General features: G+C 35.6%; 1 protein-coding gene across 9 annotated transcripts in view; it reads left to right on the top strand.

The window, feature by feature from the left end:
- The first annotated feature begins 1329 nt into the window (after positions 1–1329).
- The window catches only part of LOC124365721 (tropomyosin Per a 7.0102), a 114638-nt gene continuing 91723 nt past the window's right edge, over positions 1330–24244 (top strand). For 6 of the 9 annotated variants that reach the window (XM_046821697.1, XM_046821698.1, XM_046821691.1 and 3 more), the window contains exons 1-2: positions 1331–1488; positions 15049–15302. In XM_046821697.1, the coding sequence (XP_046677653.1) occupies positions 15063–15302 (240 nt within the window). In that variant the 5' untranslated portion in view covers positions 1331–1488; positions 15049–15062. Of the gene's footprint in view, positions 1489–15048; positions 15303–24244 lie in introns of all 9 variants that reach the window. The other 3 variants (XM_046821694.1, XM_046821696.1, XM_046821695.1) reach the window with 1 other exon arrangement.

The following is a 24244-nucleotide window of genomic DNA, read 5'->3' as shown; positions in this document are numbered from 1 at the left end:
GTGAATTGAATCTTATCTCTATCTGCAATCTGTGTTATTGCTACCCAAAGTGAATGTTCTCCCAAATGGAAAAATATTCAACGATACGCAAGCGTTCCTTTTCCGTACCTATTATTTCACTGATAAAAAAACTCTTTAGGGCCTACCACAGTTAAAAATGAAATTGCTTACAAATCGTTACCACAGCATGTGTGAGAATTTCCTTTATTCCCTAATCCTTATTGACAGATCCTTTACTTATATTTAAATACTTAGGATGGCTATACCGATTCTGTTCGTGGATCTTCGAAATCTCCATTTGGAGATTTTTAGTGACCAAGTCACAGACACGGGTTTTGTAAAGAGAGCAAAACGCTTGGCTCTATGCTTGGAAGTGTTAGTAAACAATATCAAATAAGAAAAACATAATGTTAATGATCACTCAATATAAATTATACATATAAATTCATAAAATTTAGGTTAGAATCAAGTCTGAGACAAATTCATGTGATTAAGGTAATCATTATCATTTAAATGTAATATGTCGAAAACATTAACATCCCAGTACATGGCAATGTTGATTTACGTATGTTATTTGCTATAGGAAAAACGTTTTACTTTATTTATTATTGCATTTTTACAATAGCGAATTATCATGGAAACTCGCTGTTCTACATTAGACTTAAGTACAAACAATTCCTGAAATGCTGAACATAGTGTAGGCTCTATAACAAATAAACATAGGCTACATACATTATCTATCTGTTTCAACAAAAACGTAAGGATTAAAATATTGCACTATTATTGAAGTTAAATCAACCACACAATAAACGTCTTAAACGATTTAAAACAAAGTATTCACTTCAATACAATCCAATCAATCGGTTGTCGTTTTCATAAACAACGTTCGAACAAATAATTTTTGTTTTATTTCTAATTTTTAGGTTGCAACGAAAATATCTTTCGAAAATGTGTTTTTTATGCTTCATATTTTACATACTTATTTAAAAATCTCAGTAAGATTTAAATCCAGATTTTGAACGAGTGCGAAGGTTGTATGGAAATCAAAATGCGGCAATACATAAACGAAATCTTGTGTATACTGACCTAATTAGCTCGAGGAGGGGTAATCGCTTGATTTTGTGTATGGAGGGGGGTGGGAGGAGGAGTAACCAGCAGAGTAGTATTAGCAGAAGGGTAGCGTAAAGAAATACTTTCACATAACATATAATATAGAATGTACGAAAATTTTTGTAATAAAAATATATCTAAGAATATATTTAATGTTGTCGGGCGTGTAATAAAAATCAATAAATAGTGCTAAATGGGTTGGGGCGAGTATTTCTGAATGTGCGGGTGCTGGCCGCGGGGAGGGGGAGGGGGATAGCCTGGTAAGGTTGTGAAAGACGATATCGTGAAGGCCCCGAGTCAGCGCTCCTCCTAGCTTCAGTCTGCTACCGTCGCGCCCCCTGTACGCGAGTGTTTCAACTTCCTCCCGTACCGAATAAAGTGAGTACAAGTTCCAGCTCATTTTTAGGTTATGTTTGACGATAAAGCCATTTCTTCTTATTTACATTGTAAATACGAGAGTGTTAAAATCAATTACTCGTGCTTTAATACCATTTTAAAAAGCAGTATTAGACGACATAATAATACATTTACGATAGATAATATTAAAGTTAACAGTGTAAAAAATGGTTTTAAGCTAATTCGTTAACAAATACAAAAATCGCTTACAAATTCTGAAAATTTTACATTATTTCACAGTAGTGTTGGAATGCAAGTTGGAAGATTTAATATAGAGAATATATTATAAACTAGTCTTTAAAATGTGCTTTATTAATAGAAATTTATGGATGAAGGAAACTAACTATACAGAATAAAGTGGCTATGAACAGTGTAAGGCAAGGTTTGACGTTTCAGATATACTGTAAAATTAATATAACAATACTTTCAAACACCAGGCTAGTAAAAAGTAAGAGATAATATTCTTTATAATATTAAATAATGTAGGCCTATCTTTAAAAAAGTAGCTTTAGTAATTAATTATAATTGCAAAGTGGTATTGGATAAAATAGCACAGGGTAATATTTTATGAATAAAATTACTATAAATAACAACTATTACTGTACATTTTTATATTATTAAATAGCGTACCGTGTGGATTATGTTCAACGAATAAAGTATTCCTGTAAGAACTCACATTAAAGTTGCGAGAATATTCTTATACATAAAAAGTACTCTATGTTTTTGAAAATGCCATATAATAAGTGTTGTTAATAAAGTGTTAACCGAGTTTTAAAATATTAGTCTACTGATATTTGACACCACAACGCCCAGCAAGTGGCGGTTTGCAAGAAGTAAACAAGGTTGTATCTGTATTGCCTACTGCGCCTTGCAGTTTTGCTGATTCGAGTGGATTGGAAAATCAAAGATTGGCAAACACAAAAAGATAACACTAATAGTGGCAATTGACAATATTTCAGCCGTGGTTTAAAATCAGAATCGTACAGTTTATCTCGAGTACTTCTTATTATAAGTGTTTTAATCAAATGTGGATTCGTGATTGATATAAGACCTGTATTGAGAAACCAAATCTAATCGTGAAACTGTTTCACAGAATATTAAACTTATAAGACCATTATCTGGACAAAAGTGGCTTACTAGCGAACCTGGCGGAGCCTGGAAGCACTATGAGCTTCAGAAGTTCTAAAACAGAATGTCTGATTCAGAAATATAAATAGACGACTAAAACTATCGACTCAGACAATTGGGGCAGCTCTCGTCTCAAATGTTGTTTTACTGACAGTGCCAAACAGAATTTAAATCAAGCACTTATGTTCCACAGTATATCAGAAAAATTATATAAAATATTTGAAAGTATTAAAAACGGATTCAATTCTTTATTAAATATAAAACACAAACTGAATTTGATTGATGTAAACTATAAATTATCACCAAATAACGTCAACTAAACATTACACTTTTTAAATTATATGCATATACAACTACAAATAAAATACAAAATTTAATGCGGAGTGTTAATACAGTAAATACAACGGACCATAAGACCTGCATTTTGTTTGCTTTGAGTTTTATTTTACTTGTTTCAGAACATTTAGATAGGACAAATAAATGCTGGATCAGGACTTGTACCCTGTTGTCACTCCAATACAGAGTCAAATTCAAAAATATATCCAATAAAACAAATTTGCTCGTGGAAACGGGTTTGATTTTATCCAGATTTAAATCGTTTTTAAAGATTCTAACTGTCACTGCTGTCAGTCATTGACACATTAAAAGAAACGTTCATTCTAACAAGATACCTAAACTACTTTTTATTCTGCTCTCGCTTACCTTTTAGTTCGGAGGTTTAAAAAAAAAACAGAGTCGTCAAACTTAAAAAAACCATTATTCCACTAGAGTGAGAGCGAAAAATTGAACTCATATTTTATTTCCTAATTTTGAACGTTTGGTTCAGTTTAGATCAATATTCCAGTACATGATGCAATAACAATTAAGTTATAATTTCAAAATAAAACTTCAACAGAACAGAATATGTTTACAATTTGTCAAGTGCGGATATGACACTGGGCATGTCAGGAGTGATTGATCATGTTTATCTGAAATTGGAAAATATGAATTGTAATATTGTTTGGTTGATTACTCAGTAACACTTCTCATGCGAAAATATAACAGACGGTTTATATTTTCTAACAGACTTTGTGAATCATTTCTACTGTCAAACCCGAACATGGAAATTGTTTCTTTGTGTTATTAATACATCTCAAATATTGTTCTTAAGACTCGAATATTGTTTAAAAAATATGATTAAAATTGTTGTTTTATCTCTCCTAATATCCTATTATAAATGAGAAAGTGTCTTTGTTTCTTTGTTTTTTTGTCACGCGTAAACTACTCATCCGATTGTACAAAAATTTTACATAGAAATTCTTGTTTTTCCTAGGATGAATATACCCAGCTAGTGGATGCTAGTGGGTTTGCTAGTGGATATATTCTTATTTAGAAAATCCCACCTTGACCTCTAAAGTTGTTTAATATTAATTGAATGAGCCTGTCAAATGTAATCAACTGTTCGGCGTAAACATTGTTTGATATTTTTATTTTATTTATATAAATAAACTATAAATAGTGAGTACATTTTCTAATAAGTAACCATACATTTTGACGCTGATATCAGCAATTAGGTACCTGGACTAATGTGTAACCTCAAAACTGTCTTAAACATAAGGACAATATTTGACTCAGAAGACTCCCATTGAAGCAGTCGACAAGAAACTATGCTGGATGAAATTTTGCTGGACTGTTCTTTTGAACTAATGTACCAATTCCAGGTCTAAATGTTCTAAAATATTTTAAAACGTTTACTACAAATTTAAAGACTGATATAAAACCCTTAATTCTCTTATGACAGAAGTACATTTCTCTGATCTGTGTTATACATTTTATTGAGCGGGAAACAAAACTAAATCAACTATGGAACAAAACATACTAAGAACGATGTTAATATCAAAGGTCATAATAATAAACTTTTTTACGTATTTTATTGATCGTGGCAACAAGTCAAACTCAAAATTGGCGTCGGAAATTCCCTCGAACAGCAGTGGTCATAAACGTGCAAAGCCTACTAAATTGCGTGCAAAGTCGCGGGTAACTGCTAGCTAAAAAAAGCATTGTATTAGACGAAATTCCCCCATTGACTTTAATCCTGAAAAGTCTCCGCCACTTCTTGCAGCATGTTACGCGTCAGTAGAGAAGATTTTAGATTCTTATACAGGGGTACTTCAAGATCTAGAGACGGGTTTATATTTATATTATTAATTCGTCTATATATAGGATTCAAAAATTTTAAAATTTGAAATAGGTAGCTAAAATAATTTTTTACGTTCACACCATTTTAAAGGCTGATCAAGCAAAGACGAATACCCCAGATTGCTCTTCAATAGGATCGTTCGTTTAAAATTAGCTGTTACTCAAAGACTTTTAAAATAAGGCATAGAATTCAGCTGAAAAATGTGGAAGTTGCTGTAATTAGTTCAATTTCACTGCATTTAAAATTTTTCTGAGTGGTTTGTAACCACATGAGTATATAATCACTTACTTTACAATAAGTTGTAGGAGGTGTTCAAATTGTTTTCCCACGACTTCTTGGCAATATCCCAACCGATGACAAAACGCCGTTATGTATTGTGCCTATTAAATTGAATCTGTACAGCTTCTTTCACAATACGCAGTTTCTTCCTAACCTTGCGGGTTTTTTCTGTACACTTGATCTTTTAGATAACCTTAGAAATACCAGTCAAGTGGGTATAAATCCGGAGATCGTGCTGGTCATACTACCGTGCCTCTTCTACCGATCCATTTACCTGGGAACAAATTGTTTAAATATCATCTTATGTCTTTACCGAAGTTAGGAGGTGCTCCATCTTGTTGGAACCAGCGGTTTCTGAAGTTATCACCAGCAATATTTTGCAAGGCAGGGATTGTTTGTTTCCTTACCATTAATTCAATTTTCTTTCTATAAAAGCTGGTCCTACAAATTTGATTCCAAAAATGCCCGCTCATACATTTCATTTCTGCGTTTTCGTCACTCCAATACAGGTTGTTGTGTCAGTTGACAGTTCCATTCAACACGAAGTTTACTTCATCAGTAAGTACGATGTTTGTTGGAAGATTCGGATCCCTATTGATGCTGTTCATCGTAAGTTTACAAAATTCCAAAAGATTATCAAAATCGCCTTTGCTTAATTCGTAAACTAGCCTAAGTGGATACAACAATTCAAATTATCTTCTATCAAAATTTTACCACATGAAAACAGCCGATTTTATGTTGAAATGTTCTGACGTAATGGACGTGTGTCTTCAGCAAATGAATGTAAGAAGTCTGTGACCTTGCTCGATTTTAATGGTACTCTTCAAAACGCTGTATTGCTCTTCTACAATAGATTTTGCCAGTAAGAACTTTACAAAATTGACTTAGCAATTGAATTTGCAAGGCTTTATTCCTGCAGCCCAGTTAATAAAAATATTAAACTACCTCAGACTTGTCAGCACCCCTATGTATAAATTCTTTTGTTATCCACATGTTAACTCTGTATACCGTATGTCAAAAAACTATAGATGTTGTGAGTAGCGAGTTAGAACACAACCGGAGTTGGGCTATAGCGGTGGAAAAGTCAACAATCAATAGCCATAATAGCACATTTCCCTTATTTGATGGAGTCTGTCTTAAGATAAATTATTGAACTTTATACAGTCAATTGTTTAATTTTATTTTACAATTGTGACGATGTGTATGTAAATACACAATATATGTTCTCAGGTTTAGGTTTAGATTTCACATCTAACATTTGTCAGTTCGTGTGGTGGTCGATTGAAAACTATAACTTTAGCCTTTTTGATGTTGTCGTCTTTCGGGTACATCTTTTGTCGAAATTGTCGGCCTACAAATTCAGTCTTTTGGTTATGCATGTAAATTATGCTTAAAAATCTTTAACTGACTAGGCATATGTACAGTTGTTATTTTGCGAAAGACTTTTGGTAATTTTGAAATTTCGTATACCATCTGCATTGTGTGTGTATTGGACACTGATAAGACAAAACAATTGGTTCCTCTTCTGAATAAGGCCAATTTATTGAGATAGCCAATTAAAGTTCAGGCATATGGTAATTGAACAGCTCCGTCTCAAACAACGTTTGTTACTATTTAAAATTCGGTTGAATGACAAGTGATTTTAAATCATAAATTACCAAACAATAATCAGCACAAACTATAGTCAATAGTCAATTATTTATTGCGGAGGAAATATACATTGTCGAACAGGCGTCAATATTCTTCAATTTAGACACTCATACCCATCGAAGTTTCATTCAGACTTGAATTTTAACACTCTTTTTACACCAAAAGAGTTTATTTCAACAACAGTGTTTAGTTCCATAAGTGATTTCTAAATTTCATTGATACGAAGAGCCATACCATCAGCATATTGCACGATTCTCCGATGTGGTAATTGTGATTCAATGACATTGGCATACATCAGGAAGAGAATCGGACTGAGAATGGATCCTTGAGGTATTCCATAACACGTTTAATTGAGTTGGATTTGTTATTTGGATAACTTAAGATTTGTGACACGAATAAACTAAGCCACAAGAGTGGCATACCTCTAACGCTATAGAGCTGCAACTTGTCAAGCATCGTGAAAAGGTTAACACAATCGAAGGCCTTAGATAAGTTGAGAAACACGCCGACCCTCCAACTGCTCACAATTGTATCCATAGTTCGTTTCCCCTTTTTGAGCCGAATCGGTCACTTGACAGATGATTCTATTTTCTCATAAACTGAAGAATTCACGTTAAAAAGAGTTTTTGAATATTTTGTTCAAAACTGGTAAAATGGAGAATTGGTCGATAGTTTAGTTTATTAATCAGGGTGTGGACCCATAGGTTTCAAAATGTGCTACGAGCATTTCTTTCTCCTCAGTTTTGACTGGAAGTATGGTTTTTAAGAGGTTTTCTCAAGTGCGGGTGCCAGCACTATTGATGCTACTGGACTCTGCGTACTGGATTGCTGTTCTGAGCGTAGTTAGACCGGTATATTGCACTGCGTAGCCTTGTGCTGCGTATTGTCGTGTCGGCACGTACACATAATAACAAGCACACGCTCCTCATAAACCGACACTTTGTTTTGGTTAACCGAGCAGGCCCCAGAGCTGACACAGCCCGCAAGAATGCAGTTAGTCACCTTAACGCAGAAGCTGTGTCAGCTCGTATAGCTTCCTCTTCCGGTGTAAATATTCAACACCTGACACAACGTCCACTTCCGCCAAACAAAGTTATTATTTAAACATGTCGCCCTATAGACCTTGTGGATTGTCATCAAATGATACGACTACACATTTGGTCAACATATTTGGAGTACTTCGACCCCAATAATTTCTGCCTGCAAATTTATACTTAAAACTACAAACATCCTTTTATAGGCTGTTTAGAATAATAAAAGTAGGCCTTATAAGTTTCGTGATTTTGTTTAGTTACTTATAATCAGACTTTCACAGATTTTTCATTTTAGAACATTTTGGTGGAAACCATAAAATACCACATTGTTGTATATTACGTTATCCCCTTTTTTGATGCGAACAATTAAAAAATGTCATTGATTGTACGGTTTAAATGAGCGGATAGGGTAAAAAACGTACGCCTGGACTAGCAGTTACCCGCGTCTTTGCACGCAATTTCGTAGGCTTTGCGCGTGTATGACACTGCAGGTTCGAGTGAATTATATTTCCGACGCCATTGCCGAGTTTGTCTACTAGTCACGATCAAGAAAATGCGTTAAAAGTGTATATTTATGGGTATTGTAATTTGCTCCAGCCTTATTATTTTTGCCACATAGTAGATTTTCCCTTTTTCCCAACCAAGAAACTTTATATACAGATAAGATTAGAGATCAGAGAAGATAGTAACTTTGTCTTTTATATCTAATTCTAAATATGTACATAAAATGTACAGTTTAAAAATACATTAACAATGACACTATTTTCGTGTTTTTTTCTACATACTACTGAAAAATATCTTCAATAATTTTGACCATTTAGAGATAGAATTGGTGTATTAGTTCAAAAAAGCAGACCAGCAAACTTCCATCTAGTATAGTTCTTCCCGACTGCTTCAAAGGTAATCTTCGGAGTCAGATTCTAATCAACTTATACTTTAGGAAAGTTTCTTAGGTAGATAAGTACTTACCTAATCGCTGAAATCTAAAACAGGCGTCAAAACTTATGGTTACTCCGTAGAGACTTTGCATGCTATAAATGTAAAAGAAACTGAAAATAGTAGGTACATTAATTAAAGTCATGGTTGTACTGTCATTAACAATGTTTACACAACAGTTGATTACATTTGACAGGCTCTTTCAATTAATATTGAAACCAAGCTACTTTCGCATTTATAATATTATTAGGATTAGGATACGATATAAGGTCGTATCATTTGCAGTACTTAAAAACTCGAACCCTTTTTCTTTCTTCTTAAAGTTTTTTTCTAATAACGCTGGTGATGAATCTGTAACTCGAGAAAGCCGGCTGTTCAAGTCCTTATTTTTGGCCGTAGAGATGTAAGTTACGTCTCATTTTTAATATACTTATAATAATTATCTATCTAATCTCTTTTTAATTATGTTGATAATGCTGCCGACTATCCTGAAAAATCTCGAAGTTTCTTTTAATCTGTCGGTAAAATATTCAAAAACTTTACATGTAAAACTCAAAAGTATTTGGATGCCTACTAACCATGCTTTTTCATACTAACGGGACATCTTCCATAATTAATTCTACGAAAAAACTATCAGCGTAAATTGTTTGTAAGTACTGTTTTTACAGGATAAGCCTGAAGGTCGACTCACTTAGGTTTATCCGGCTAATCATCCTTTCACTTCGTTAAGGATGTCGCGACTGTCCAAAAATATCCTAGCCAAACATGGATCTTTGCTAAGGGCCATCAGCTGTGCAAGACTGTGAATTATTTATTCCTCCCTATTCATTCTATAGCATCTAAATCGATAATAGTTAGGTGTTACTTTTAGTTTCTAGTTCCAAGAGGGGTAAAATGTTTAATTCATACAAGCTTTCTGTGGGTGCTTCCAGGTTCTTTCTCAAAAACACACTTTAAATTCGTATTATTTTTTATTTAAACATTTCAAAACTTTAGCGTGGCTAGATTTGTTTTTTGTTGTCTTTTTTAATTACAAGTTGGTATATATAACATTTGTTCAGTACACTGTAATCACTATTCTGGCTTTTCCTACATATCGAAATCATATATTCATCGACAATTTAAAAAAATCAGAATAATTATGTATTACTGTGTTACCTTAACTAACTTAGAGCACAAGTTGCTAGATTGCAATTTTTGAATTTAGATGGAAAGTTGTGAAACATTCACGATGAGTAATTGGATGGTCACATGTGCTCATAGAAGAAAACAGAAAAATGTTTTAGTTACTCCATGTCTTATCTGTGGAGAATTGCAATGCATCAATAAAATCTGTATACCAATATTACTCTATTCAGCTTTAATAAAAAAGACTCTTTGTTCTAGAGATAACCGAATACAAATAAAATTGAAAGAATGTAAAAAAACATTCTCAGTACAGTAAGCGGACTGGTAGTGAAACTGAAGCTCTTGGTTCAGAATAACCAGATGCTGATAAAAGCAAGAGAGTGAAGATCCAATATTGAAACAAGCATATAGTCGAAGGTAAAAGGTAGATATTATTTCATGCCCAGTAGTGTCAGCAGTGGACTGGTAGTGAAACTGAAGCTCTTGGACTTGGATTCTATATTCTGGTTAAAGCAATACAGTGAAGATCTGATATTCAGACAAGCCTATAGTCGAAGATACAATGTAGAGAACACGCCTGGTAGTGTGAGTAGTGGACTGGTAGTGAAACTGAAGCTCTTGGTTGAGGATAATCATATTCTGGTTAAAGCAATACAGTGAAGATCTGATATTCAGGAAACCTATAGTTGAAGATAGAAGGTAGAAGATAGAAGGTAGACGCCCAGTAGTGTGAGTAGTGGACTGGTAGTGAAACTGAAGCTCTTGGTTGAGGATTCTCAGATGGTGGTTAAAGCAATACAGTGAAGATCTGATATTCAGACATAGTCTAAGATAGAAGGTAGAGAGCACGCCCAATAGTGTGAGTAGTGAACTGGTAGTGAAATTGAAGCTCTTGGTTGAGAATAATCAGATGGTAGTTAAAGCAAGACAGTGAAGATCCTGATATTCAGACAAGTCTATAGTCGAAGTACAAGGTAGAGCACGCCCAGTAGTGTGAGTAGTGGACTGGTAGTGAAACTGAAGCTCTTGGTTGAGGTTCTCAGATTCTGGTTAAAGCAATACAGTGAAGATCTGATATTCAGACAAGCCTATAGTCGAAGATACAATGTAGAGAGCACGCCTGGTAGTGTGAGTAGTGGACTGGTAGTGAAACTGAAGCTCTTGGTTGAGGATAATCATATTCTGGTTAAAGCAATACAGTGAAGATCTGATATTCAGAAAAGCCTATAGAAGGTAGAGAGCACGCCCAATAGTGTGAGCAGTGGACTGGTAGTGAAACTGAAGCTCTTGGTTGAGAATAATCAGATGGTGGTTAAAGCAAGACAGTGAAGATCTGATATTCAGACAAGTCTATAGTCGAAGTACAAGGTAAAGAGCACGCCCAGTAGTATGAGTAGTGGACTGGTAGCGAAAATGAAGCTCTTGGTTGAGGATTCTCAGATTCTGGTTAAAGCAAGACAGTGAAGATCTGTTATTCAGACTAGCGTATAGAAGGTAGTGAGCACGCCCAATAGTGTGAGCAGTGGACTGGTAGTGAAACTGAAGCTCTTGGTTGAGGATTCTCAGATTCTGGTTAAAGCAAGACAGTGAAGATCTGTTATTCAGACTAGCGTATAGAAGGTAGTGAGCACGCCCAATAGTGTGAGCAGTGGACTGGTAGTGAAACTGAAGCTCTTGGTTGAGAATAATCAGATGGTGGTTAAAGCAAGACAGTGAAGATCTGATATTCAGAAAAGCCTATAGTCGAAGTACAAGGTAAAGAGCACGCCCAGTAGTATGAGTTGTGGACTGGTAGTGAAACTGAAGCTCTTGGTTGAGGATAATCACAGTGATTAGTAGTCTTCGCTGGAACTGAAATCTCCAGGCCTATGGTTGTAGAGGTATTAAATGTTGGTAAGGCTAAGAAAGCTAAGAACCGTCGTAGAAGCTAGTCGAGGCCAGTAAGCCTAGAACAAATGCCAATACTGTGAGCTCTGGACTGGTAGGGTAGGTTGTGTGTAACCGGAACTCTGAGGTGGAAGGTAGTTAGATTCTGATAAGAGCAAGAGGCTGATGACCCTCTATCGGGATTAAGAGCCATTAGTACACAGAGTGAGGAATGTGGCAGGCTATCAGACGTTTGGGCCCAGGCATCAGTCAATGCTGTCATGTGTCATGGCTACAGCTAGGCTATGTGTCAGACGATATGCCTCGCTGCATTGTTGTGTCCATCGAACTGCTTTATATACTAATGTAAAAAATGTGTACTTTGAAGAACCACGTAGACGACAGAAATAACTAACCAAGGCGCTTGATCTGATGACGTTATAGACTATGAAGACTATTTCAGCCAACCTCTTATTACAGGATTTCAGTGTTCGTTTCTGGTGCACATTCTAAACACAATAAAAAGTGAAACCCGTATAACTATTCGCTTCGTTTATTTTGTTTGGAGACCACTGTAAGTAACCGACCTTGATCTTGATTTTTACGTCATCCAAATAACGTTAAGTTTCAAACTTTTCAAACACAAATTACACTCGCGTTTAGGTAGATTTCGTAATTTGGTGCACAATCTGGTCTTATAAATATATAGGTACTGTATTTCGTTTCAATATGGCGGCTGTTTAATATTTCAAAATGCATAACTCCGTAAATTATGGACTTAAAAATGGTCTGGAATGTTTGTAAAATTTCTGAAACAGCATTTTTTATAATAGACAATTTTTTATATCTCAAACAGTTTTCAAGATCTTAATCCCTCAAGAATTTTTCGATCACTAAGGGAATGATGAAAGAAATGCAAAAGGTGTAAATAACTTGCTCTTATAAACACCTTCACTAAGTTCACTACTTCGTTTCATTATGGCGGCTGTTCGAACATTCTAAAAATTCACAACTTCGTTATTTACAAACCTAGAGAAAAGATGAATGTTCTGGAATGGTTATAACAATTGTTACTACCTTTTTGTTACAAATACTGTTTTGTATCCCGGGCGTTTTCCGAGTTATTGAGAACATGTAAATCTGATGAGAACAAATAATAAGATTTCAGTCGTCACAAAATCTACCTACTTCTTCAGACTGAGCAGGAAAGACTATTAATTATGGTGGTGTTTCTTTTTAAAAACATGATTAATACGCTTTTGAATTTGTACTTTTTGTATACAGGGCGACCACAAATTACTCTATCAAAATTTACCATTCAATTTATTATATCAAAATAAATAAGTAATGTCATATAAAGTATAAGTCTACCTTACTTAGTTCACCGACTGGTCTGTCTCTATATTGTATGAAAATATTACATCTGTAAAGAGAATAAAGGAATAAAATTCAAACTTTGCAAAATGTTGGTCTAGTTAAGATTAGTTGTAAATCAACTTTTTACGAAAAATATCATATCAGGTTTCAAAATGGTAGCCATGGACTACACAATTTCAAACTGTACTCACTGAAATTTGGAGATTTTATTAAAAAATTATTAACTTATGTAGTAAATTATGGGTTACGTACCAAATTATGAGATACGAACTTACTAACAGCAAGTTTATCTCGCTACGACTAGTAGTAACGGAATAGTGAAGGGTTTTACTAACGGTGTACTAAGCAAGATAGGATTATACTTTATACAATATTTCTTACTTATTTTTATCTGACAAACGAAATTATAAAGTTTGTTAGAGTAATTTTTGGACACCCTTTATATGGACTATGAAGTTCATTAGAACGGTAAAAGATAAGGTCGTATAATGTTTTGGGGTTGAACATTGTTATTATGGCGATGAAATCAAGGTGTCTGCAAGGAAAGCCATAAGTAATTTGATCAACCATAAGAGATTCTTTGTTTGAAATTTGTTTTTGACGATGGAAGGATTGTGAAGGAAACAGGATTTTCCGGACATTTGCCATCGTTCAGTGATACAAAAAATCAGTAACACTGCCCTTCGAGATCTAACACATGTTAGGTTAGTTATTTACCCGAAGAAGAGATCAGATTGCAGATCTTGAAACGTAGTGTTACTGATTTCTTGTATCACTGAACAATGGCAAATATCGGGAAAAATCCTGTTTCCTTCATAAGAGGTTCTTTTCAGTTTGGGTAATTTTTATCGGAGCAACATAGAGTAAAACATTTTGTTAAATATTGAAATGAATTCGACCAAACATAATAATTAACTGTTAAAGTTCATTTACGTGAACTGGTTTTACTATGTATAGAATTCGTGAAAATGTTTCGTAAACATTAAAATATTGTACATATTTATTAAGAGGCTCATAGAAATCCGTACAATATTAGGTGATGTTGAAAAATAAAGATGTGATGGCCTGAATAGTCTTGTTACAATCCAAAATATAACATGTGATCCTGAGGCAGTACGTGTAATCCAGTCAGCAGACGTGACCTCTATATCACGTCCTTCTGATTATACAGACAGACTTTTCAGTGTAGTGTGTCTTCTTGTCGATACGTTCTCAATAAAACATAAATATAACGTGTCTCTGCAAAAATTTGGTAACGAAAAATAGGAAACGAGAAAAAGGTGTCATTTTCTAATCTAAATGTAAAATAAACCTTCTTTATTATAAACAATTAACAATAAAAACAGACATTTAAAACGTGTAATTTTTTTAAATTATACGCAATAAAAGTCATAAAATTATGTCATTCTTTATATCTACAACTCGTTTGCAACCTGTAGGAAATGTCACATTTTTATCTTAAATCCGTTGTTATTGTCTACTTAAAATGCCTATAATTTCACGTTTGTCAAAACTTTTTTCGCGTTCAGCTAAATTTAGCCAACCTTCCGAGCTATGAATTTACCTCGACAAAAGATGTTTTCCAACCTCAAACTCGATTGCACTACCATAGACATTAACTTGCATGGAAATCGATGTTACACGCTTTAATGGCCATTGATTATGGGCAAAACCTTTATAGAGTGACAAAATAAATCTTGCTAAACTAAAGATTAACAAAGTTATTTCAATAAGAAAGACGATTAATAGGCCCTTCCTTGTACAATATATGATGCTGCAGTAACAATAATGATTTATTGTCAATATTTTTATATCAAATTAACGTCTTCCTTGTGCGCAGCATATATTTCAAAGTTATGCTACTGTCTAGCTCTAAATTAGTACAGTTGTAATATAGACTATTAATTTTGACGATTTCTATACAATTTTATGATCTCGTCTTTGACCATGACCCTCTTGTTGCAGAACCAACCGGCACCATGGACGCGATCAAGAAGAAGATGCAGGCGATGAAGCTGGAGAAGGATAACGCGATGGATCGCGCGTTGCTGTGCGAACAGCAGGCCCGGGACGCGAACTTGCGTGCCGAGAAGGCCGAGGAGGAGGCGCGCGCGCTCCAGAAGAAGATCCAGACCATTGAGAACGACCTTGATCAGACTCAGGAACAGCTGATGCAAGTCAACGCCAAGCTCGAGGAGAAGGACAAGGCTCTGCAGAACGTGAGTGTTGCATCTTTCTTTTTTATGTTGACTTTTGAATTGTTTTGGAAACTAGAAAATAAAATTGGAAAAACGTTTGGAACTACGACGGCACACTGAAAATCATCCGCGGTTAATTATTTGTGTTATTTAAAAACTGTTATTCCATATCTAAAGCGCACTCGTTTATGTTGAAAACTCGTAAAATATCAAATGTTGTGTAAGCAACATTTCGACATGGTGTAAGCCGGAAAACTTGATGGCAGTTTTTAGAAAGCCGCTTCAGTCCAATGACTATGATCTACATGGGATATTTTACAAAACAGAGTTTGTACAATCCTTTCGTTCTGGAATGCCGAAAATCCAGATGAATCAACTTATCCAGTTTAACATACCAACAAAAGTCGAGTGACTTAGGAATATTTCAGGAGTAGAGTTGGACATTTCCAAAATCAAACGGCATTTGGAGGGTGACAGTATCAAAAATTACATTCCTATAATCGGTTGAATCTGCGAAATGAGTCAACGCGTTAAGATCATTTTTGCACGTCAATTTTTCTCATATGTTAATAACGATTAATTACGATACTTTGTCTTTCCTTAAAAAATAAAAAGAGGCTCTTCTTACAAACAAAATCCGTAATTTGTCCAAGCGAGTTGTTTTCTGTTCGAGATGCATTCTGTAGGTATTACTCTAGGATTATATGTTGCAATTGTGCCTTACTGAATTACTCGACTACATTTTTGGGGTTACATGACCACTATCGTTAATTTAACACTGAGAAGCACATTGGACGAATGTTCAGTTCGGTTGCCACTCAGCCTAGTATCCATCAAAGCCGTGCGGACTGTACAGAGACCTTCACTGTCAGCACTTGCGGTTTGTAAGCGTTGGAGGTTCGTGACCACAAGGGCGTCTATTGGCAATGAAGTTGTTGATGTTTGGTGGAGGACAGGCGTATTCACAGCGAGTGAGAACTGACTCACTCACTGACTCGTGATCCAATGGTTGCGGAAATGGAATGGAGATTTATAGACATATCATATTCTTTCACCGTATTTTCAAAATGTTTACACACCACCATTCCACTTTTGGTAAGCGCATTGTAGTGGAATAAGAGCAAAGATGCTCCACACTCACACGCTCCACTCATTACAAGTGTTATAAAGGCAACATACGGGTTTATTTTGTTCTGTTAGGACAAGAAGCTGAGAAACACTTAGTCCTTAAAGGACCTTTGCTTCCGGAGTGACAGAATCTTCTGGATGGTGGTAGAGGCTGCCTCCTTTCGAGATCCACGAGGAAGGATTTTGAGCATCAATCTCAATCATGACTCCTTGGAAGAAGAGGAGGTCAGCTCTGTACAAGGATCTCCAGTCAAAACTAAGCAGGGGTGGTACCTCCTTACGCCTAGGCTAGGAACTGCCTTTAACATTTAGGGATTCGCCGACCCCAACAGTCATTGGTCTGCCCCTGCATCTCAGTATTTGTGGTTAGTGATGTGCAGCTTGTGGACATCCAAGGGTTGCTCAGATTTAATAACACATGTGGGTTCAACTGGCAGGTATAAACCAGAATTGAACCATTCTGGGATTCCACACGTGTTTAGTACTGGAAGTGTACAGTCAGGAACCGAGAGCAAATTTGCATTGTATAAGCACACAACCTTGAGTTTTCGTGATATCGATTGAGAAATTTCTCATAAGAACCACTTAAAACCACCTGTCAGACACGTAAATAATGGTGAAATCGTCGTCAGCCAATCGCTACAGAGTTTTAAGTTATGACAGTCTCTTTGTCTAGTTGTCATGTTGTCGACAATTGGAAAAATCGAGGCTTTATATTTCTAATCCTTTTGATACCCTCCCATTTCGACCTCTGCCAAAACTAGCGCAGTTGACCACCGATTTCTTTCGTGGGAATATTCTTCTGTCGGTTCCAAGAAAAACCAGATCGTGCTCTTGTACAGTGCAAACTGGCCTTCGGCACTTGGACTAATGGAACTGTACACTCCAATGGTATACAGTACAACTGCTATAGAGGCAACGCACGTGTTCGGTGCTCGAAGGACAATCGCCAACATCTGTTGCGCGGTTATGGACATAGTGGCGTTATGTGCCAGATGCCACTTGAGTTGATCTCTCAGTTCGCCCTTCTCACAACAGTGGTCGCTCTTGGGCCGATTCTCAACTTGGTTAACAGTCGTGCGTGTGTACAATAACTGTAATGGCAGATCGGCGCCTCATGGCAGCATCACATGTGTTAATACAACACAAGAGTAGATACGGAATCCGATAGAAAACATCCTGGATTTCACTGAACGTTTTTACCGCGGTTGACAAATCGAATGACGCTTTTATATCGAAATGGGTCGTGCAAGTCACTTGGATACACTTTTTTAAATCTCATTTAAGCCTCTGCGTCAGCTATGCCGGCTTCGAAGTGCACTGGTTTTTATTTAAAATACAAAGTACATGATTGGATCTCCCCGGTACTTGAACCCGTGATCTCTCGGTTAGAGAGCCGAGACTATAACCATAAATTTTAATTTTAATAACCGTAATATTGTTGAAATCGTGAAAGTAAAACTTTGATCATCGGCTTAGTACAGTACTGTCACCACTTAACCACTCCTGAAGGCTGCTTTCTTGAAGCAGGGAGAATAAGATAACATAAATTTTTAAGATTTAAATATACGAGATTAATAATACAACAAAAACCAAATTTTAACGAACCCTACATAACAAGAATCTAAAGTATAAAGTGTATCTATTATGTATATTTAATAAGTTGTTCCTTGTGTACATTTATCATCCTAAATCTATTCTTTATCATCCTAAATATATTCTTTATCATCCTAAATCTATTCTTTATCCCTAAATCTATTCTTTATCATCCTAAATCTATTCTTTATCATCCTAAATCTATTCTTTATCATCCTAAACCTATTCTTTATCATCCTAAATATATTCTTTATCATCCTAAATCTATTCTTTATCATCCTAAATCTATTCTTTATCATCCTAAATCTATTCTTTATCATCCTAAATCTATTCTTTAGTTATATTTTTACACCATTTGGTACAGCGCAGTACAACTGTTTATAACCTCAATTTCACTAATAGTACTTTTGTTCAAAGAGCCTGCGGGCTTGTAGAAATAAGTAAAACACATACCAAACATAATTTTAAACAATTTTATTTCATGGATTTATTCATATTATTTAAGACTTTAGTCTGTCCTTTTCTTACAAGTCATACGAGTACAGCTGTGTTAATGATTCTACTGGAGGCAGTTATGTTTCTAAGTTTCTAAGACCGTATCTAAGTTTTGACAAAATATGAATGAAGTTGTACAGTTGGTAGAACCAGATCTGCTGGGCCATGGATTCATCCTTATGTCATGGATGGAATCCTGGAGAATTACGAGTCATTATTGGAATTCTGGAGTATCATTCCAGTCATTGTTTTCTTAATAATATCGCATAAAATAGGATCATGTTTATATTCTTCATTAGGCTATTGATAGGTACCTAAATTATTTCACCTATTTCATTAAATGTTTACATTTACTATGCATTAACAGTTTATAATTTATTCTTTAATACATTTATTTTTCTTTATATAAACGCCGAAAAAGTTCACATCTTTACAAATTAGTAAATATCAGGATTAAATTTGAGAAGAAAGAATAAGATTCACTCAATTATACTAACCGGATGCGCTGCTATACTAACAGAATAATTATCTTACCAAAGATACTTTACATGAGCAGCCTAATCACCGTCCAGAAATACTTGCGATTTCACGAGCATGCTGATTAAACGAATCTTAGAGATAAATCTTTTTAAATCGATTATCGCTACTTATATATTGCTATCGAGAAACGCTTTATTACTGTTTTTATCTATTGACGCAAACTGATATCTCACTTCTACGATCTGATCAGTCAGAATTAAATATTCTGTGATTACATGGTTTTAACTGGAATTATACTGTACCATAGAAATAGAAGATTAGGATATCATCTTGAAGAAATTTAATTAGCGGAGCGTTAGCAAATATTCTGGAAAATGTGTAACATTTCTGCCTGTCCTCAAGAACGAACAGCCCTTAGACTTAAAATTTTGAATTATGTGTGAATGTGTGAGCACTATTTTTATATAGGCAACATTGAGTTCGACGATGGTGCATATCATTCCGTAGGATTTGGTTGAGCGTTAGCGAATTTTTTTTAATTAGATTTATGGGTAACCATGATGGCAACGATAAGTCGCAAAAGAAATTAATTTTCAAACAAATTGAGAAGAATCATTTCCATAACAACACATATAACTATATAAAAAAGAGTTAATTTGTAGATTTTAATTTTTGCATGAAACTTGCATTTCTACGTAGGCAAGATTGAGTTTTATGGTGGTGCATGTCCATCCATGGGGTTTGACTAAGCGTCATTGAAAACACTGTTCTCTGTAAGGCTGTGTATTTATCTGCAGGAAAGGTTCCTCTACTGATTTCAGACATGTGATTCAATATCAGTTTACTTCACACCACGTGACGTGAAGTTTCACTTGGCGACTTAACCTATAAAATTAAACAGCTCATTTAGCCGGAGTAGAGGATTGCCGGAGCGTACGTGGAATTTATCAAGAAGGCAGCGCACAATTGACTGGTGACCTAATTGTGCGGCGAAGGCCGGACCGCCACTGCTTGCTTGATCACATCGCATTGTTGCTCCACTTGAACAGCTGATTCATCAGTTTACTGTTTGTTGATGTGAATCTAACCTATTTTACGCATATTAACCGATCTTTACTTCCTGTAGATTTTTCTGTAAAACTAAGCTTACTTGAAAATAAGTTGAAAACAGCATGGGGGGATGTTAAAAGACTATGAATTCGTTACATTATATTATTGATCGTGTTTCAAAGTAGATTATTAAAGATCGTAGCAAATGGTTCAATAAATAGTTCAGTTTGTGCCATTATTTACTTCATCTCACTGTGAGTAAATGTTTTTAGTTTAAAATTTCATAAATTTCAAACTGTTTTAAAGTCACAGCGTTGAAATTCTGACAGTTTTTAGTATTACAAGAACCTACATTTCGACGGGAAATAAAAAAGTCCCTGGTCCAATGACAACGTGATAAGTTTGATTTACATACCTTTAAGAGATTAGTGATAACCTAATCATTGATACAGTCGTATTTAATTTATTTTGCATACATTTTATAGGAAGAAGTCTACCTTGCTGATACAGTACGTTCGGGTTTTATCCCATAAATCATTTGTTTTACGCCAAATAGCATTCGTTGTGACTATTGTTTACATAACATGTTGTATAACGTCATCAATAGCCAAAACAAATTATATCAACCCTTAAATCATACATATATCAATTTACAACATACTACTAGGTATGTAAATTCATGAACATTGACAACAAAATTATTTACGATTTTCAGAACTACTGTATTTATTGAAAGAAGATGTAAAAAATTAGAGATTTTTCGAAATTTGTGTTTAATGTTAGAAAATGTCGTAATATTGTTTACACAGTAGTCTAAATCATTTTACGCATTACCTTAAGAATTTTTACGTCTGAAACATAACGTAACACCATTGTGAAGAAGTTGGCTAAAATGATGATTGACAAATAGTATATTTTCTAATAGTATGAATAGGATGTATAATAAACTTCCATTTGATAAGCAGTGGTTCAAGAATTCTGAGGAAACGCGGTTTTGTTTTCTTTCCAGATTCATAAAGTTTCTAGTTGGAATATTTTAATAATGGTTTTATGGATGGAAAACTCATTTGTTGCATATTACTAAAAGGAATTTTTACTTAAACACATTTTGGCCCCGTTTTCAATCGGATGGACAAACTAATTTTTACCAAAATGGTACACACGCTTTTTGTAAAATGACGTAGGCCTACACTAAGACGTACTGTATTATTACATTCAAGGTTGTCAAAACGTATTGTCTTGTACTTCAAACACTATGTCGTTAAATAAAAGTTCACGATTTAAACAAATGATCTGTAATTGATACTTTGAAAATCCATTTTTATTTTTATTTTTTCTTTAAGCGTCTTTAGGGAGAGAGATTCTTATCTCAAACACTCTAACGCGGTGTTTTCAATATTGGTGTGATATATGTGTGTGACCCCAAATCACTTCCTGGATACAAAACCACTACTTTGACAGTGGCCTCGGGAAAGACACCTTTTTGAAAACTGTTATTTCCATTCCATTTCGGGCCGTATGACTAATGGCCGTTAACCCTAACCTTCTCTCGCTCGACTTCCTGCACCACACTTCTCGGCCACTCCGTCATTATCCTGGCCGGTAAGACGCCGTCTCGCCGCCCGGTCGCCGAAGTGAAGGCTCGGGGCTCGCCTTGGCTCACTTGTGACGCCGTATATGGAGAGGTTCTGCCAGTTGTGCAAGCGGCGGCGGCCCGGCCGCGATACGGCGGGGTCGGTCCGCAGATGGTCCCCCGGCCGGGAGTCCTTGGTCCCCAGTCCATGGTCGGGTCAAGCGATCCAGTGCGGGGACCAGGAGTGATGAAGAGCGGTGAGCAGAAGGCAGGAGAAAGTCCAGACGGGAAAGAAAGCACCGGATTCCACATTCTCCCGATGACTAATACAGCTTGCACCGTAGTGCTGAAGACCTCTCCAATCTTATGTTCCCATTCTTAATGTTCTTACTGAGTTTCATTCCTTCAGTCTTAAAATCTATCACGTAGTCAGGAAAAACATTAGGGGTCAAAAGGAAATTGGGGACCTCCTCCGGAAACATTTAATTTTGCACACATTTGTTACATCTCTGAATAGGTTGTATTGACTATCGATGTTCATAATCGCGTAGGCACTGCTTTAGTAGGCCGTGCAGGATTAATAATTGAAATTGATTAGAGAAAATATGCTTTTATTGTTTGTAAAACAGTATATAGTGTACAAATCCATATTGAGATATGACAATATGTAATAAAGGTTTAAAAAAGTAAAATTCTTCTTGACTTCTGATCCATCGAATCTAGTACTTGCTCTTTTCCCGTAGTGGACAGAGAGTAAGGCAAGTGCAGTCAACCGCTCATTCCCCATTTTGCCTATAAAAAGTTCTTGGCACGTTTCAATGTCGAGAACGATCTTTCAGCAGTACATGTCAGTAATACTGAATTAGTTCAATAATAATCGTTTGACAAAATAGTAATTGAAAAAATTTAAAATTTGGGAGGGGGTCTGGACATCTTGAGTCCTTCACAGGCTACGTCCTTGGTTACACAAATCTATATCTCTTTGTACGCTAAAAACCAAATAGCTGGGGAATTTAAAAATGTAGGCTAATACACACAATTTTTAACCGCAAAATGTTTAAATCAGTCTGGGCAAACAGATGAATAAATAAACGTAAGTGTTTTACAAAACCGGAATTGTCCAAACCGACACAATATGCTAAATGTGTGTGTTCTAATTCCCTATTATCTTTATAAAGCCTCTATAGAAATAGCGTGAAATAAGAAGACATTTAAGGTCTCTGAATGTTAACATTTGAAAGATTTATGACTTTTGTTAGTGAAGGATACATTTGTTAAACAGATTTTTAATCATCTCCTTGCTTTTTCTCTCTCAAAACGAGAATTAGTAAGATATTTTACCGAAATTCACTTCAGAACGACGCTCTATAATGTGTGCCAAATCATTCAAGCCAAGAACGTGGCAAGGGAAAAAATTTGGGTGGGGGTCCAGACAACTGATATTTTCTCGTAATGGACAGAGAGTAAAGCCGCATTTTGTTCCTTAACCAGTTTCTTTGTTGAGAACGATCTTTCAGCAGTACATGTCAGTAATAATGATCGATTTACAAAAAAAATTGAAAAAAATAAAAATTTGGTAAAGGGTCCAGATTCCTTGGATCCCCTCACTGGCTATGTCCTTGATTCTAGACTGTAACACATTTTCGCTGTAGAAACTTCGGGTATTAAGAGACATATGTGTCATACTGTAAATACCCATATCTTATGGCGAATAACTATTTAAGGTTATTGTTGAAATTAAAAGATATTTTGCAATTCTCTCCAGAAAAGGTTGTATCACCGTAGTGGCAGCTGTGCCAATATACACTTGTCCTGTACTTATAGAGAGAGGATCACGACGCAGTGAGACTTGGGCGTGGCACACGTAGAACCACTTCCAGATTTGACTTAATCCTTGCACCTTTTCCAGTATTATGGATTAAAAAACGATTACTAGAGTTGAAAGTGAAGAATAAGCCAATATATGTGAAGGGCATTAAGCACTATCTTCAGCAATTGGCTTTAGAACACGACTGTTACAACTGCTTCCTTGACCGTGAAATTATTAAATCAGGATATTAATAAAAATTGTATTTGTTACGTTAAGACGCTAAGCGTCGTCATGCGTCAATACAACATCAATGATGTGTACAATGGCTGAGCGTTAGCGAAGTATATAACTCGAGGGGCTTGAACAATTTCATTTCTGTATGTCTTTTCCCGCGATCTCTCAAAAACGGACTGACCTTGAAATTTCGCATGAAGATTCATTTTTACATGGGCAACACTAAGTTCGGTAATGGTACATGTCACTCCGTGGGATTTGGCTGAGCGTTAGCGAAGTATTTCACTCGAGGGGCTTGAACAATTTCATTTCTGGCCGTCTGTTCATGCGATATCTCAAAAACGGACTGACTTTGAAATTGTTCGTTTCTACATGGGCAACACTAAGTTCGATGATGGTTCATGTCGTTTGGCTGAGCGTTAGCGAAGTATTTCACTCGAGGGGCTTGAACAATGTCATTTCTGGCCGTCTGTTCGTGCGATATCTCAAAAATAGACTGACTTTGAAATTGTTTCGTTTCTACATGGGCAACACTAAGTTCGATGATGGTTCATGTCGTTTGGCTGAGCGTTAGCGAAGTATTTCACTCGAGGGGCT

The sequence above is a fragment of the Homalodisca vitripennis genome, chromosome 7 (genome assembly GCF_021130785.1).
Source record: "Homalodisca vitripennis isolate AUS2020 chromosome 7, UT_GWSS_2.1, whole genome shotgun sequence".
NCBI classification, from domain to species: Eukaryota; Metazoa; Arthropoda; class Insecta; order Hemiptera; family Cicadellidae; genus Homalodisca; species Homalodisca vitripennis.
Note: the sequence above shows the minus strand (reverse complement) of the source record. Positions and strands in the feature narration are given on the sequence as shown.